The sequence below is a fragment of the Hippichthys cyanospilos genome, chromosome 10 (assembly GCF_059441005.1).
Source record: "Hippichthys cyanospilos isolate Australia breed blue-spotted pipefish chromosome 10, RoL_Hcya_1.0, whole genome shotgun sequence".
NCBI lineage: Eukaryota > Metazoa > Chordata > Actinopteri > Syngnathiformes > Syngnathidae > Hippichthys > Hippichthys cyanospilos.
Genome location: NC_142378.1, coordinates 14,073,934 through 14,087,576, shown reverse-complemented (window position 1 = coordinate 14,087,576; position 13,643 = coordinate 14,073,934). Strand labels below are relative to the sequence as shown.

At 37.7% G+C, this 13,643-nt stretch overlaps 1 protein-coding gene across 3 annotated transcripts in view; it reads left to right on the top strand.

Annotated features, from left to right (window-relative positions):
* The window catches only part of lepr (leptin receptor), a 38,407-nt gene that overhangs the window by 9,475 nt on the left and 15,289 nt on the right, over positions 1–13,643 (top strand). For 2 of the 3 annotated variants that reach the window (XM_088425580.1, XM_088425581.1), the window contains 3 exons: positions 8,714–8,766; positions 9,449–9,498; positions 11,613–11,837. In XM_088425580.1, the coding sequence (XP_088281706.1) occupies positions 8,765–8,766; positions 9,449–9,498; positions 11,613–11,837 (277 nt within the window). In that variant the 5' untranslated portion in view covers positions 8,714–8,764. Of the gene's footprint in view, positions 1–5,573; positions 5,724–8,713; positions 8,767–9,448; positions 9,499–11,612; positions 11,838–13,643 lie in introns of those variants that run through there. The other variant, XM_088425579.1, reaches the window with a different exon arrangement.

Sequence of the window (13,643 nt, the reverse complement as noted above, 5' to 3'; positions counted from 1 at the left end):
TAAATTGCTCTGACATCGCCTCGTATCCCACCCTGGGGGGCCTGCCCCAATATTTGAGAAGGACTGCTTTAAGACAAAGTGGGCAGTGGTACCCCGACTCAGTTCCATTCGTAGCTTGGGCCAAGTATTTCTGAGCAACATTCTGAGAGTTCGGTCGCTCATGGTGCTGTGTCATCACTGTATGGATAAGCTCTTACTTTCCTTTTATTAGTCATATTGTGACTGGGAGAATGATGTGACTGTGTGAAAGCGCATTTATTCTAAAAGGTCACCACTCGAAAAATTATCACAGCAAATCAACATACAAAGATGATGATAACACGAATGACAGAGCATTAATTCATACTGAAATGACATTTTTTAAAATTAAATACAAATTTAAATACAACTACAAAAAACATTGTAATTATTATGGGGTAAGGGACAAGGGTGTAAAATGTCAACTTTCCTTTACTGTTACCTCATTGTTCCCATTGGATGGGGAGAGCTTGTTGGATCGGAGACAATAAAATTGGATGACACACAAGTTTTGGCAGGGAACTACCTCTGAGCAGCTCTTTGCTATTTTTTCCCCCCATATTTGTTTTCTCCAGGGAAAATGGAAGAAGAGAGGCACACGCTAATTATTGTATGGAAGTTGTGACATTACTTAAGACTGAAACAAGGTGGCCATTGTCTGGTCTTGCTTTGATAGGAACAAAGTTGACAGTGTCGGCAGTCTTTCAGTGTTGCACATGCCTGCTTCAGGCATTTACATTTTTGTAAGCGTGTGTTGGCGAGGCAAACAGAAAAAGACAGGATGATCAATCCCGCCTTTATTTTGCCAGGTGATTCTCAGAAGAACCTCAAAGCTGTCGTGTTTGGCCCCAGCCTTGCTAATTACGGGATGTTATCCACTCACATCTGGTCCTAATGTGTGTTGTTAAAATGTTGCAGACCAACACAACATCTCTATGCTGGGGTCCTTGTTTGTGCCACAGCATTATCACTAATAGGAGTCATTATATCTATTATCTTTCCATCTACCCATGTCATTAGGAGATTGTACTTGTGAAATGACTCACGGCTAAACCACACTGTCTGCGTTGTCTAAATTATTATGATTTGCTCTACAGAATGTTGGTCACATTAACATTAGCAACTTTCCCCCACATTGTTTTTTTTTATTTACAACTTTTGGTTGGGCTAGTACATTTCTGAAATGAAAGAGGGCAGAAAGAGGAGATGTTAATTTGTCCTGTCTGGTCGATATGCTGGCCAAAATCTAATCCGTGGTTTAATGCTAAATAGCTGCTTGACAGACTACATTGACTTACTCTATTTTTCCCTCCATTTTGCAGAAAAAAATTCCCTTGAGAATTCAGTTCTGGCAGGTGCTGGTTTTACATGAAGCATTGCAGTTGACCAGTGTGTCTTCATTCTGTAAAATGTGGAAAATGTTGTCTCATAAGAGGTTTGTAAGAACTGTATATACTGGGTTTTATTGCCCTTTCCTACAGTAAATCCCCCAAAATACAGGAAAAGAGCTTTCGGAAACATAGTGACAGTAAGGGCTCTATTTTTGTAAGCAGGCACTTGCCCGCTTGGTATTAAAACAGACATACTGTATCTTCATTTCCGTGCTTGGGCTAGTCTAATTTGCAGTCTCTGGGAATTTGCAGGGGGTTGCCTTGATGCACTTGACAATTTGGTGGCAGAAAGGAAACTAGATGTTTCTTAAGCCAGTTGAAAGTAGGTCCAGGTTGTGGTGTGGGTTGTGTAATTCGATTTTGGTGTATTTTATTAAATCCTAGGCGACATATTCTGTTGGACTCTGTCTAATATATGCTTCGTATTTCCAAAACATTCATTATGACATAGTGCATCAACTATTCTGAATCATTTTAAAAATGTGTGGTTGTCACACACTGCAACATAGTTTGCGCTGGAAGCCAATCTCCAAGCGCTCACTCCGCATTGACCCACTGTACATAATTCTCAAATCAAGATCTTCTTGACGTTCTTTCTAAATGGGATTTGCATGCGCAAATCTCTTACACGGATTTCAGCAAGACCATGAATTCTTCCACCATGCAGAGTCAACATTGTAGACCAGGCGTACAGTTCTACCTGTGCGCGTCAAATATCAAGGGAAAGAAATCTTCACTATGAAAGCAAACATTCATACACAGAAGTTGAATAGCGCTAGCTAGACTACGGACCCCGAGAGTTAAAGAATGTAAACACGGGAAGGATGCTGTAGTTTGTTTGGCATGCTTATTATAGCGTTTAGATCCCAAATGTTCATCCTGAGGGAATGCTTGGCACTGAAGTAGACAGTTTCTTGTTTTTCTAAAACTCTCCATTTCAACTTTTCTGAAGCTGAGAAAAAAGGCAACTCACAAAATGATTTTTATGAAATTATAATTACTTCACTTACAGGCACTTTAGCAGCGAATGGAATGCTTTTGAGCCTGACAGTAAATGGACAGGTCTTTGTGCGTTTGTACAACAAGATTTCATTAGAAAAGTACACCAAGGAAAGTAAGCAGCATTCTATGCTGGGAAATAATATATGATTGTATGGCAATTCTTAGCTTTTGTCACTTGTGATAATATCTAATGTCAGCACAAAAAAAATGCCCTTTAGTGTTTTTGAACAAGTGGTCTGCTTTATCGATTAGAAACACTACTACATTAACCAGATCTCATGACTAATGTAACATCAGCTCTGTTTCAGCTTTCGAGGGGTCATGATTCAGCTGCGCCCTGGAAAAGGCATCATGCTACAACGGTAGTGTCAGCATTACACAATGATGACAAAATGACAAAAACAAGTGCAGTACAGTACTAACATCGCATTTGCTGACCATTACTTTGGGCTATGTTATACTAGCCACTTGTACTCAGGAGTAGAAAAAAAGCTGTCAACCAGAGGCATTGGCATTAAAAAAAAAGTAGTTAATATGTATAAAATACTTTTAAGACTTGATTTAATGAAGCACAACAGTAAACCCAATCAGAGATAATTGAATAAAAATTAAAATATATAGGGTGTTGTTTTTATTGGGGATCTTTTTGTATCCTTAAAATACAAAATTTAACCAATTATCACACAACAATTGCTCTCTGTTCCTTTAACGCAAAAAACAGCCTCACAATAAATCACAATTCTATTGCAAATAAATGTTAGCCATTTTTTCATTTATTGTGCAGTGGTTCACTCACCCAACACCCCATGCTGACAGGGTGGGTTTAGTGGATAGCTGCATGCATTTGAATCATTTCCCACCATTTTGATGATAGCGGCTGTGATTGGGCGCCATGATTGGTAATTTGCCGTCATACACCGTTAAATACATAATTCCTACTGTAAAGAAAAATAGTACTGTATTGCATTCTATGTTTTAATATGTTTATGTCTTGATTGTTTGATTTAAACATAGAGTGCATTTTTTTTTCAAGTTGAAACGTGAATTTACCAATTCAGGTAAATGGCAAAAACTAACCATTACAGATTAGTGAACAATAATGACTCATTTGTTGTTTTCAAAGACGCATGATGCATAATGAGATTTAACGTTTCTTTATTACTTCACACTTGCACTTGTCAATGAGTGTGCCTGTGAAAGTGGATTCTACAGCACTTTATATCAGACTTTTAAATGACATCATCCCACGGCTTTGGAAATATGACATCATCCCTTTGGTATGTAGTCCCCCATGGCAACCCCAGGGTAGGCATTAGCTCTAGTTCAAAGCAAACTGATGAATTATTCATGATAACCTTCCAGCTGTTTTAGTTGTCAAGTGTGCTGTGAAACGGGTTCAGGGCTCTTTGTTCGAAAGCACCATTTTATAATGTTGATTAGTCTGAGCGTGACTCATCAAAAGCAGTGATATGCACTCTGACATCATCTTGTTGTGAATACTGTGACATGGGAATACCCCAAATGAGCTGAGGTAGCTTTTTAGGCAGTTTTATGAAAATATGTTTGATTCCAAGAATCAGTTGAAGCGCATACTACAATATGCAAACACACACACACACACAAACATCAACATAACTACATTACAACTTGAAAAATATGTGCTTCAGACACCAAACCTAGCTCCACCTGAACAATACTATAATTACCCATAATGATGAAATGCAATTAATTAATGAATTGTGGTTGTTTAAGTTTAATATTCATGGTGAATTTTGTGTCTCAGAAAAAAAGGAAGGAAAGAAACGCTTACAAGTTAAACACCAATGAACAACAACAAAATACATTTGTAATTGAATCTCTTTTATCAACTGAAATGTTGATTGTAATTCTTTATACCAGATGATTTCCACTGCTGTGTCATTTTCACACAAATGTTGCATAGCTCGAGGATGACGTCATGCCTAGATTGTTCCGGATGATATCATATGAGTAGATGATGTCATCCCCTTGCCTCAAGAGCTGCGGCTCAAGGGTGTTCCCTTCCTATCACATTCCAAGCAGTTGCTTTTGTATCAACAAAAATGAACGTCACAACATACTGATTTTACACTTGATTAGTGTAAAAAAAACAAAACAAAAAAAAAACAGCAATTCAAATAAATGCCCATACTGTATAAATAGTTCTACTTTCTTTGTGCAAATTTAGATGTAGCTTTTCTTGAATCAACGCTGGAGTATCCAGCTGAAGGATAGTACTGAGACTCAGCTAACCCAGCTGATAACAGTAATTAAAATAATCGTTTTGCAGTCATTAGGCTGTGAAATTAATGTATCCCGATAATGATGCAGTTCAAGGAAATAGATTTGCATGAATGAAGTTCTTACCCTTCCCACAAGCTTATTTGTTGTACCCTAACATATTTAAGTGCAATGTGGGTGAGATGCATGCAAGGTCTGATACAGATCATTAACTGAACCTATGAAGAACTGTACTGTATGTGGCATAGTGACTTGACCTTATAAGATGCACAACGGTCTGACCAAAAAGATCACATGGCAAAATCCTTCAAATTCTTGCTTTTATTCCTCAACAGGGAATAATATATATGCTATTATTAGTAACACGGACATTCCTTCCTTCCAGACAGCGTATTATTGAGCAGACATTTGGAAAGCAAAGTTAACTTCTGTGTGGCTTATTGTCCACATCTGGTTGGAAACTTTTTTCACTCAAACAGCTGGTTGTGTTAATGTCTTTGGGGAGTTTTTGGGGAGTGGGGACCCCTTCATAGGATTAATAGCATAACTTTACCTGATGTTAGTTTGTTCAGAACATTTTGAATTAGCAGCATTAAAAAAAGCATTATGTTCTGTAAAACTGAAGTACATCTCCTTAATGCGATTTATTTAATCTATTTTTTTACATACCTAGTCGATTTTTACCTTACTAGAATGTAAAATGCATTACTTTTTGCAGGAAGGTAAACATGCGCTGTAAATGATAGAATTGTAAAACACAACAAAGCAGAATCATTATTTTTCTTTAAAAATCCTGGTTTTCCGAGGTTACATGAATGTATCAGCGTGAGTTCCACCCATTTTCTGGTGACGTCACGCCTGCGCGTCCTTTCAGCTGGGTTGCTTCCACTCAGGTCTGGCAGACGAGTCGAGAGCGGGACAGAGAGGAGTGATGAAACGTTGGCGACCGAGCTGGAGCCAACACTAAATTCCAACAGTTTTTACGCTTAAAGTGAGGATTTAAAACTTGAGGTGGAAGTCACTGAACAAGACCCAGGAGAGCCACCGCATGATGTAAGAAGTTGTTGTTATCACGTTATTGTTTTCATGTAATTATTATTTGCCAGTGGGGCGAGGAAACCGATTTCAACCAGGTGTGACAAAATAGGCTTCCAAGAATGATGGATTGCCCCTCATCTTTTTTTTTTCATGAATCTGTTGACTCTCAGCATGCTTTTTGTAGTCAATGTCTTTGTAAATATGTAAGATTAGTTCTTTTTCTTCTATTTGCACTTTCTAGAATTGTTTTCACGTTCTTGGCTCGTCGTTTATTTCTGGTGTTCCCACCTGAAGGAACAGTTTTGAAAGTCGCCGAACATATGATACTGGTGGTGTTATTACTAATGATAAGAATAAATTGAACAAAAGTGTTCTCATGTTTGTACCAAGCGGCAGTTTCCCACTGGAAGGAGGTGACTCAGACCAAGAATTTCGCTGGCACAAAGCCCTCAAGACAGGAACCATGGGTTTCCTTTGCATGAGAAAAATACTGGAGGGACAAATGGCTCACTCTTCTTAATGCAATAAAGTAGTTTCTATAGAAGAGTTCATACAAAGATGTGTACAATTTAAAAGAATAGGTACCGATGATGAAGCAGGTTATTCGCCTTTCAGTATTGCAGCAGGATGTGAATTTTTTTGTACATGGCGCTTATTTACTTGACTGGTAACCGGAGACAAGAGTGAATTCCCCCAACCCCTAATTAGATTAGTTTCTATAGATTAAAAAAAATGAATGGCTGCAGAATGCATAATTTAAAAATAAGAATAATGAGGCAATATATATATATATATATATTTTTGTGTTACTATATATATATTTTTGTGTTACTATACAATGTCAAAAAAGGTAAATGTTTGAAACTGCATTTTGTACTCTGCAGATCAGGGATGGGCATCTAAATGCTGCTTGGTGTGAGGGGTGGGGTCACAATTTTTCCCCGGTGCTACTCTGGGGCCACATATAACCACACATTTCTCACCAGATATAGATATGGACTAAATCCATGCATGTGCGAAATATGTGCTCGTAATATTTAAAATATTATTTCTCATTTCATGTAGAAAAGATCTAATATCCTCACCAATTTACAAACGGCTTAAAACAAACAACAAAATATCCTCATATTGTGATTTCTTTTCCAGTGCTTTCTTGCAACATTGCAACAAATGAACATTCTAGGATGACACAAAACCCCTAAACAGCACACAAAGATTGGATGCCAGAACTCATTAGGTGCATTTGGAAAAAAAAAAAAATCCACTCACTCAAAATCTTCTGATTTAGGTATTTATTTCGTCCTGCATATCATTCCAGATCTGCAAAAAAAAAAAAAATAATACAGCTAGTTTATGTCACATATCACATATCATATAGGACAGCATAGTACCCATTGCACCATTGTACCATTGTTTTTTTCTGCAATATAAGGCACAACTAAAGGCCTTCAGTTTTCTCAAAAGCTGACAGTGCGCCTTATAATCCGGTGTACCTTATACAGTGCATAAAAAAAAGTTTTCATTTTTGGGAGACGAAAAAAATAAAGTAGAGCAACGGCCGTATAAAATCTTCAGTATTTACTTCTAAATTTCAGTTATAAGTGTATTTTTTACAGTCAAATTTCTTATAACACCCTGTTTGAAATTTTAATGTGCTATATATGCTCCAATTTTTAAGCAATTATATTTTATTTATTTTAAGATTTTTGGTTGCAATTTGATTACAAATTTTAAGTTTATTATTAAATTCAATCATAATTAAATTCTTTTAAACCCTTGATGTTTTTTGGCATTGATTCTAAACAGTCTTTTAATGTAATCAATTCTTCCTCATTCTTCATATACTACTTTCCACAAATCATCTTTACTATTTAATTTTTGATTGTCTGTTAATAAAGTTTGACTGACTTCTGAATGTTTTGTTGACGTTCCCTTTATCGCAGCTCTATCAAGTGGATGCATAACGCAACCCTAGCCACTACTGTAACTTCTATTTTATGAGCCATATAATGCGGTGCGCCCAGTAAATAAAAACAGTTTTAAAATAGGCCATTCATTGTGCCTTATAGTGTTGAAAATACAGTAAGTGCAGTAAAGCCATGTTTGCCCTCTAGTGGTGAAGGGTGATATTACGACTAAAAAATATATATACACACACACACACACACACACACACACGCCCACACACACACACACACACACACACACAATTACTATGTATTGTCTAAATAAGTGGTCCAAACGGCACCAAATATTAATTTCTAAATGCTTAAAAATGGGAATTAGCGTTTTATTCTAGAGACCTGTGCAACAACCATTGCCACCCACGGGTTAATAGTTAATAGTTACTATTACATGTGCTCATTAAAATGTTGGCATCGCATAACCACAATTTAAATCAGAATATTGTGGTCTTTAGCTATTACAAAGTCTTCTCAAGCCTTCTCATGCAAAAATTGCCTAAGCTTGTTAATCATGACTTCTCACACAACATTGTTTTTAGGACATTTGGAGAATGCGAAACCCCCCAAAGGACAGTTGGGTGAAAAACCGATGCTATTGTGTTTTGGTGATTTGTGTTGGATATAACCGCCACTTAGTGTTTCCAAAGCAGCCTCTCCTCTGTGTAACAAACTGCCAATAGACTACTCAACACTTTCACAAATGCTCGCATGCACTGATCACAGTTAACATGCGTATGGAGATGTTTTTCAGTTTGGTTCAAGTCTAGGATTTCATTGAATTAATTAATATAATACATGTGCTTGCCAGCTGCCGGGAAGTCATATGATATCACAGACCCTTCAGCTGTTTTTTGGGTCAAAAGAAGCATATAATTTTGAGTGTTGGATTTCCTTCAAAGAAAAATCAATTGGTCGTTGTTATGTAAATGTCATTCCTGTTCATAATGGACAATGATGGCATTTGAGGGAAGTAAGTGTTTTATTATTATTTCAAAGAACAGAGATGAAAGAAGCACTGATCCCCTTTTCTTGTCCATATAGTGATTGCAAGGAAAAGTCCAGCAAAGCCATGTCCACGCTTTGAATGCAACAATGTAAGTAGCGACACGAAGTCATCACCGTCAGTGACATTTTAACAAGGAAAATGAACTCATCGAGTGTGAACGCATGAGTGTGTGGACTGTCTGCAGGAGGTCTCAAAACAGTGTACGACATCATTGGGATGGTGAAAACTTGTACCTGCTACATATAGTAACATCAGTATATAAACACAAGGCTGAACCAATCATGATTGCAATATTTGATAATTATAAAGAACAATAAAGCTATATTTTTTACAGTAATGAAGAGTTGAAGGAGAAACATCTGGAGAAACATTATTTAAAAATTAATAATGTCGGCAGGTTAAATAATTTGAATGTTCCCTTTCATAATTGTAATGTAACTATTTGCTTTTTTTTTTTAAATCCATTGCATGGTCAGGACATCACTCCTCTTTCATTTAGGTTTTCCTCAGGTCAAAATGCAGCTCTTATTATAGGCCTACAATAAATAAATAAATACAAATAAATTGTGGTAATTATCGAGATTGAACATGAAAAAACATATCATAATTGTATTGTTTTTGCAAAAGCGCCCATTCTTACTCGAGTGCGTGTCTGTTGATCATCATCATGTACCCTATGCTAAACGCCTCTTAAGTCAATAAGCTTTTCATCTTGGCCACCACAGCAAGAAGCTATTTTTCTCACATATCCCATCCATGTCTCTCCACAGGGGTCAATCTGCTTTGTTGTCCACCTTCATCCATGTTTTGCTGATACTTGGTGAGTTTTACTACTAACTGCGAGCTCTTAAAGGTGCAGGCAACAATACTGAAGCCACAAGCAATACTTTGTAGCCTCTCTAAAGTTTGGAAATGATTGTAATGATTAAATTAGAGGCAGAGAGTGTGACTGGAAAAAAAAATAATTTCAATTATAATGCAGTGTCAATGATAAATACAAGTTTTGAAGCCATATACAGTATGTGGCCATTCCTGCAACATAATTTTCAGAGCCGTGCCTTCTTATTTCAGCATGAGTATGAGTTAAAACAGTGTGGTTTAGCAGTAAATAAGTAATATCTCATTGAAAAAGTGTGGAACAAGACTGTGGAACAACTTATTGTACATCGAACAGAAAGAGAAAGAATTCCATCTACAAGTGCTTCAACAGTCCTCACTTCCCAAACACTTATTGAGGGTTGTCAAAGGGAAAGGTGGTGCAATAGTGTTCAACATGCCACTGTCTCAGCGTTTTGGACCGTGTTACTGTCACAGTCCACCATTTCAGCCACCTCACTTCCAGCTTCACCACACCCGCTCAGCCCTCCTTCTAATCAGCCTCGAACACCAACACCTGCAACCATTTACCCGCTCAGTATAAAGCCCGGTCACTTCCCTCCACAACCCGCCAGATCGTCTCTATGCGCTACGCCGAGCTTTCCAGCAATTCCTCCTGCCAGCCTGCCTGTTGTCCGACCTTGTTCGCCCTTGACCTCCCGATTGCCTGCCGAATTGACTGGATCCTTGGTATTTCGACCTTGCCTGCCTCTGACCACCCGCTAGCCTGCCGTCTTTACCTGTATGCCCGAGCCCCCCTCCCGTCTCGCTCCCTTTGCCCGACTCCCAGCCAAACCCCAGCTCTCCCGACTCCAGAACCCCCCAGACGTCTGTGCCACGCTCCCGTCAGCTCCCACGACTACCCGCACCTTCTGTTCAATAAACACTCTGCCATTGCCCTTACCAGTGCGTGCGTGCTCTTGGGTCCTCCCTCGTCCCGCCGTAACAGTTACAGGATGAAGTTTTGTTTGCAAAAAAAAAAAAGTATTTAGTATTTATTTAAAAGTAGTTTGAATAGCTTATTTCTGTAGTGTATTTGATTACCGGTCATTATTATTTGAAAATTATTTACAAATCATGATGGCGTAGTTTATATGATGTATAAAAGATCTTACTATTGTTTTCTATAGAACATTACTATAGAACTAATACTTACTACTTATGTATGGTGGATATCCACAAAATGCCATTTAGGTCAGGGATGAAAAAAAAACCTGAAGCTGCAGAACTTGGGTGAATTTGGAACTTTCACTTTCTCTGAAGTAGGGCTGGGCACTAAACGTTTTGCTAAAGTGTCAGGATGCTGGATGGGTCATGGATCAAACACGTTTATAATAGATAGTAGCTACTAAATTATGACATTAACGCATATTACGCACAAACTATTTTTTGCACAGGCTATGATTGTTAAGTCTATGCTAAAACTAATTTAAAATCAGTATATTATTGTTGCTGCCTGAACAGTTTGCACAGGAATTGTTTTTGAATTATTTAATCCTTTAAACTCATGTTTTTAGTGTTTATTACCCTACAGCATGTGGTTTAAAATTGATTAAAATTCTAATCGTCCAGACCGACTGAAAAAACAAAACAAAACAAAAACAACAAGATTTTAGTCTTGGACATATGCTATCTCCTAGCCCTACTCTGAAGTCACTTTCCCCAATTCTGACACACATTTCGTTTGGTATTTGATGAGGTAATACTGAGCATGTTATGAAGTCCGACAATTGTCTTAAACACTCATTCCATTCATTACATGGTTGATGTATTGCTGGAGAAGATACGTTCCCTTGGGTGTGGTAAAAAGAAAAGAATAACAAAGTGAATCTGTTGTGCTCTGCGAGTTGGCTAACAAGTGAGATGACTTTCACCTGAGCAGAATCAATGGTTTGTTACACCCCAACTACATGCCTTCGATCACATTTTATGTTGCAGTGATGGTACTACTGTATTTGCAGTTCACAATTGCAGAAGCAGAAACAAAGATTAACCGGACACCATGAGAATGCATTTATAGGAAAAGCGTTGTTAACCCCACTGTCTCTCGGTCACTAGGAACTCTGTGCTTGAAGCCTGAGGAGGAGGCAGGACTTTTTTCAGGTGCCCTGGACTTGCCGTGGCAGGACCAACTGTGCTATGACTCACCTTCAGTGAAGCAGGGGGAGGTTGATGGCACGCCTGCACCTGAGAGAAACCGTTCTGAGTCACTGCTCCCACAACAACATCATTGCTACTTCAGGAGAATGCCAACTGGATCGAGTCTTAATAAGGCCTCTGGCGGTAAAATACTTTTCATCATTCATCATATTTGTAATTGTGTAATTCCGCACATTTTTCCTACTATTTTGCCACATTTTTTCGCCTGCTAGAAGATATCTATCTTTAGATGCATACTGCAGCGCAAGGGCCACAACTAACTATTAGTCCTCTCGTGAGACTGTGACTTTGCTAGGCCTATGTAGAAAGCAACACGTACATGTCCTGTGATTGAATAAACTCTCCCAGGAGGACACCTTTGTCATTTTGCTTGAGAAGTTTATCATTCTGTCTTGCAAAGCAGTCAGGAGTTGTTCATGAGGATTCCTTGCACTTTCATAGATTGAAGAAGAAATCATAGTCATTCAAATAATTTTGGATCGAAAACCGACCCTGCATCAAATTGGAGACCCCTTAACTTTGAATCTTATCCCATTGCAAGACTGTCATATATTCACACACTTAATGGGCAGTGTCACTTTCAGAAAGATAAGTAATTTCCTCATTTTTTTGCCTGCGATGCATAATGCTTAGAAAAAAAGCTCAAGTGTATGAAGTGGATTTCCTTAGTTGTACAATTTAGAGCTATCTGAATCACAGTTGTTTAGACTTTGACATTGGGTGTAAAAAAAAATAAAAAATATATATCTTCATGCAGAGAAGACTTTTGTAGTTGCGGTGTTTTGTTTACTTGTCTTATGAGATGGAATGAGTCATTCTTGTTGACTGATTCAGTCAAGGCCAAACAGCAGTCATTGAATAAAGTAACATAGCCATGACTGTTTCAAAAATAAAAAAATAAAAAAGCTTGTGATAGACCAAGCCAAAGGGCTGATGACGCAACTGCCGCTCATCATAGCAAGTAGCAGACGCGGTGTGATGCAGCATCATGGCTGAGCATGCTGCACGATCACTTGGCACCGGCAAAGATCACTGCCACAGGCTCATTACACTTTATTGGCTTTTTATCTGGCATTCCCTGCAGCGCGTGGTTTAGGTGGGTGACCTCGACACTTGTGCTGTGGTCCAATGCATTGCTATGATGAGATCAAGCTTTTTACTTTACCGGATGAGACAGAAACCTACTTGTTTTTTACTCTTTCATTTTGGGGAAATGATAAAAAAATACGGTCATAAATGATAAAATGATTGTGGCTGTTATTTATAAATTGTTTGGCTATTAATTCTAGAATATTATTAGTGTGGTGGTCAATATGATGCTGCAAGGGATGTGGCTGTTTGCTTTGAAATGCATATCAACATTATACTAATTGGTTTTTACCTTGTGACTGAGAAGATTTTCAGTCGTAAAACATTATTTTGTATATCATTGATTTGATGACTAAATTATTTTTTATGTACATGTACAGCCTTTAAAAACCTATTTTCTACTTGAAAAGGATATCACATGTTGTCAAGGCTAATTCGTGGTTACCCTGGCACTTAGTACGTTTCATGTCATTTTCATTTGCCATCAAGTAGCAAACATGTTTTTAAAGGTAATTTAATTAATAATTGTAAAGGTAACACATTTTTATTTCTGAAAATAGTTAAACCAGTGGACTATTACTTTAACCAGAAATCTTATAGCGAGGATAAAGTCCTCTATGTTTTTTTTTTTTTTTTTTTACAGAAAACAGCAACAAATATATTCTGATTATTACATGGCAATCATTTTTTACTATTTTGTGTAGTGGACTACATTCTTGCAACATATTGCTCTAGCATGTCTTATAAAGCTAGCAATGTGACGTCATGAACAATTCGAGTCTTTTGAGCGGCTGTTCACTGTGAATTATGGGCCTCGAGAAAAGCTGATATTAAAACCCT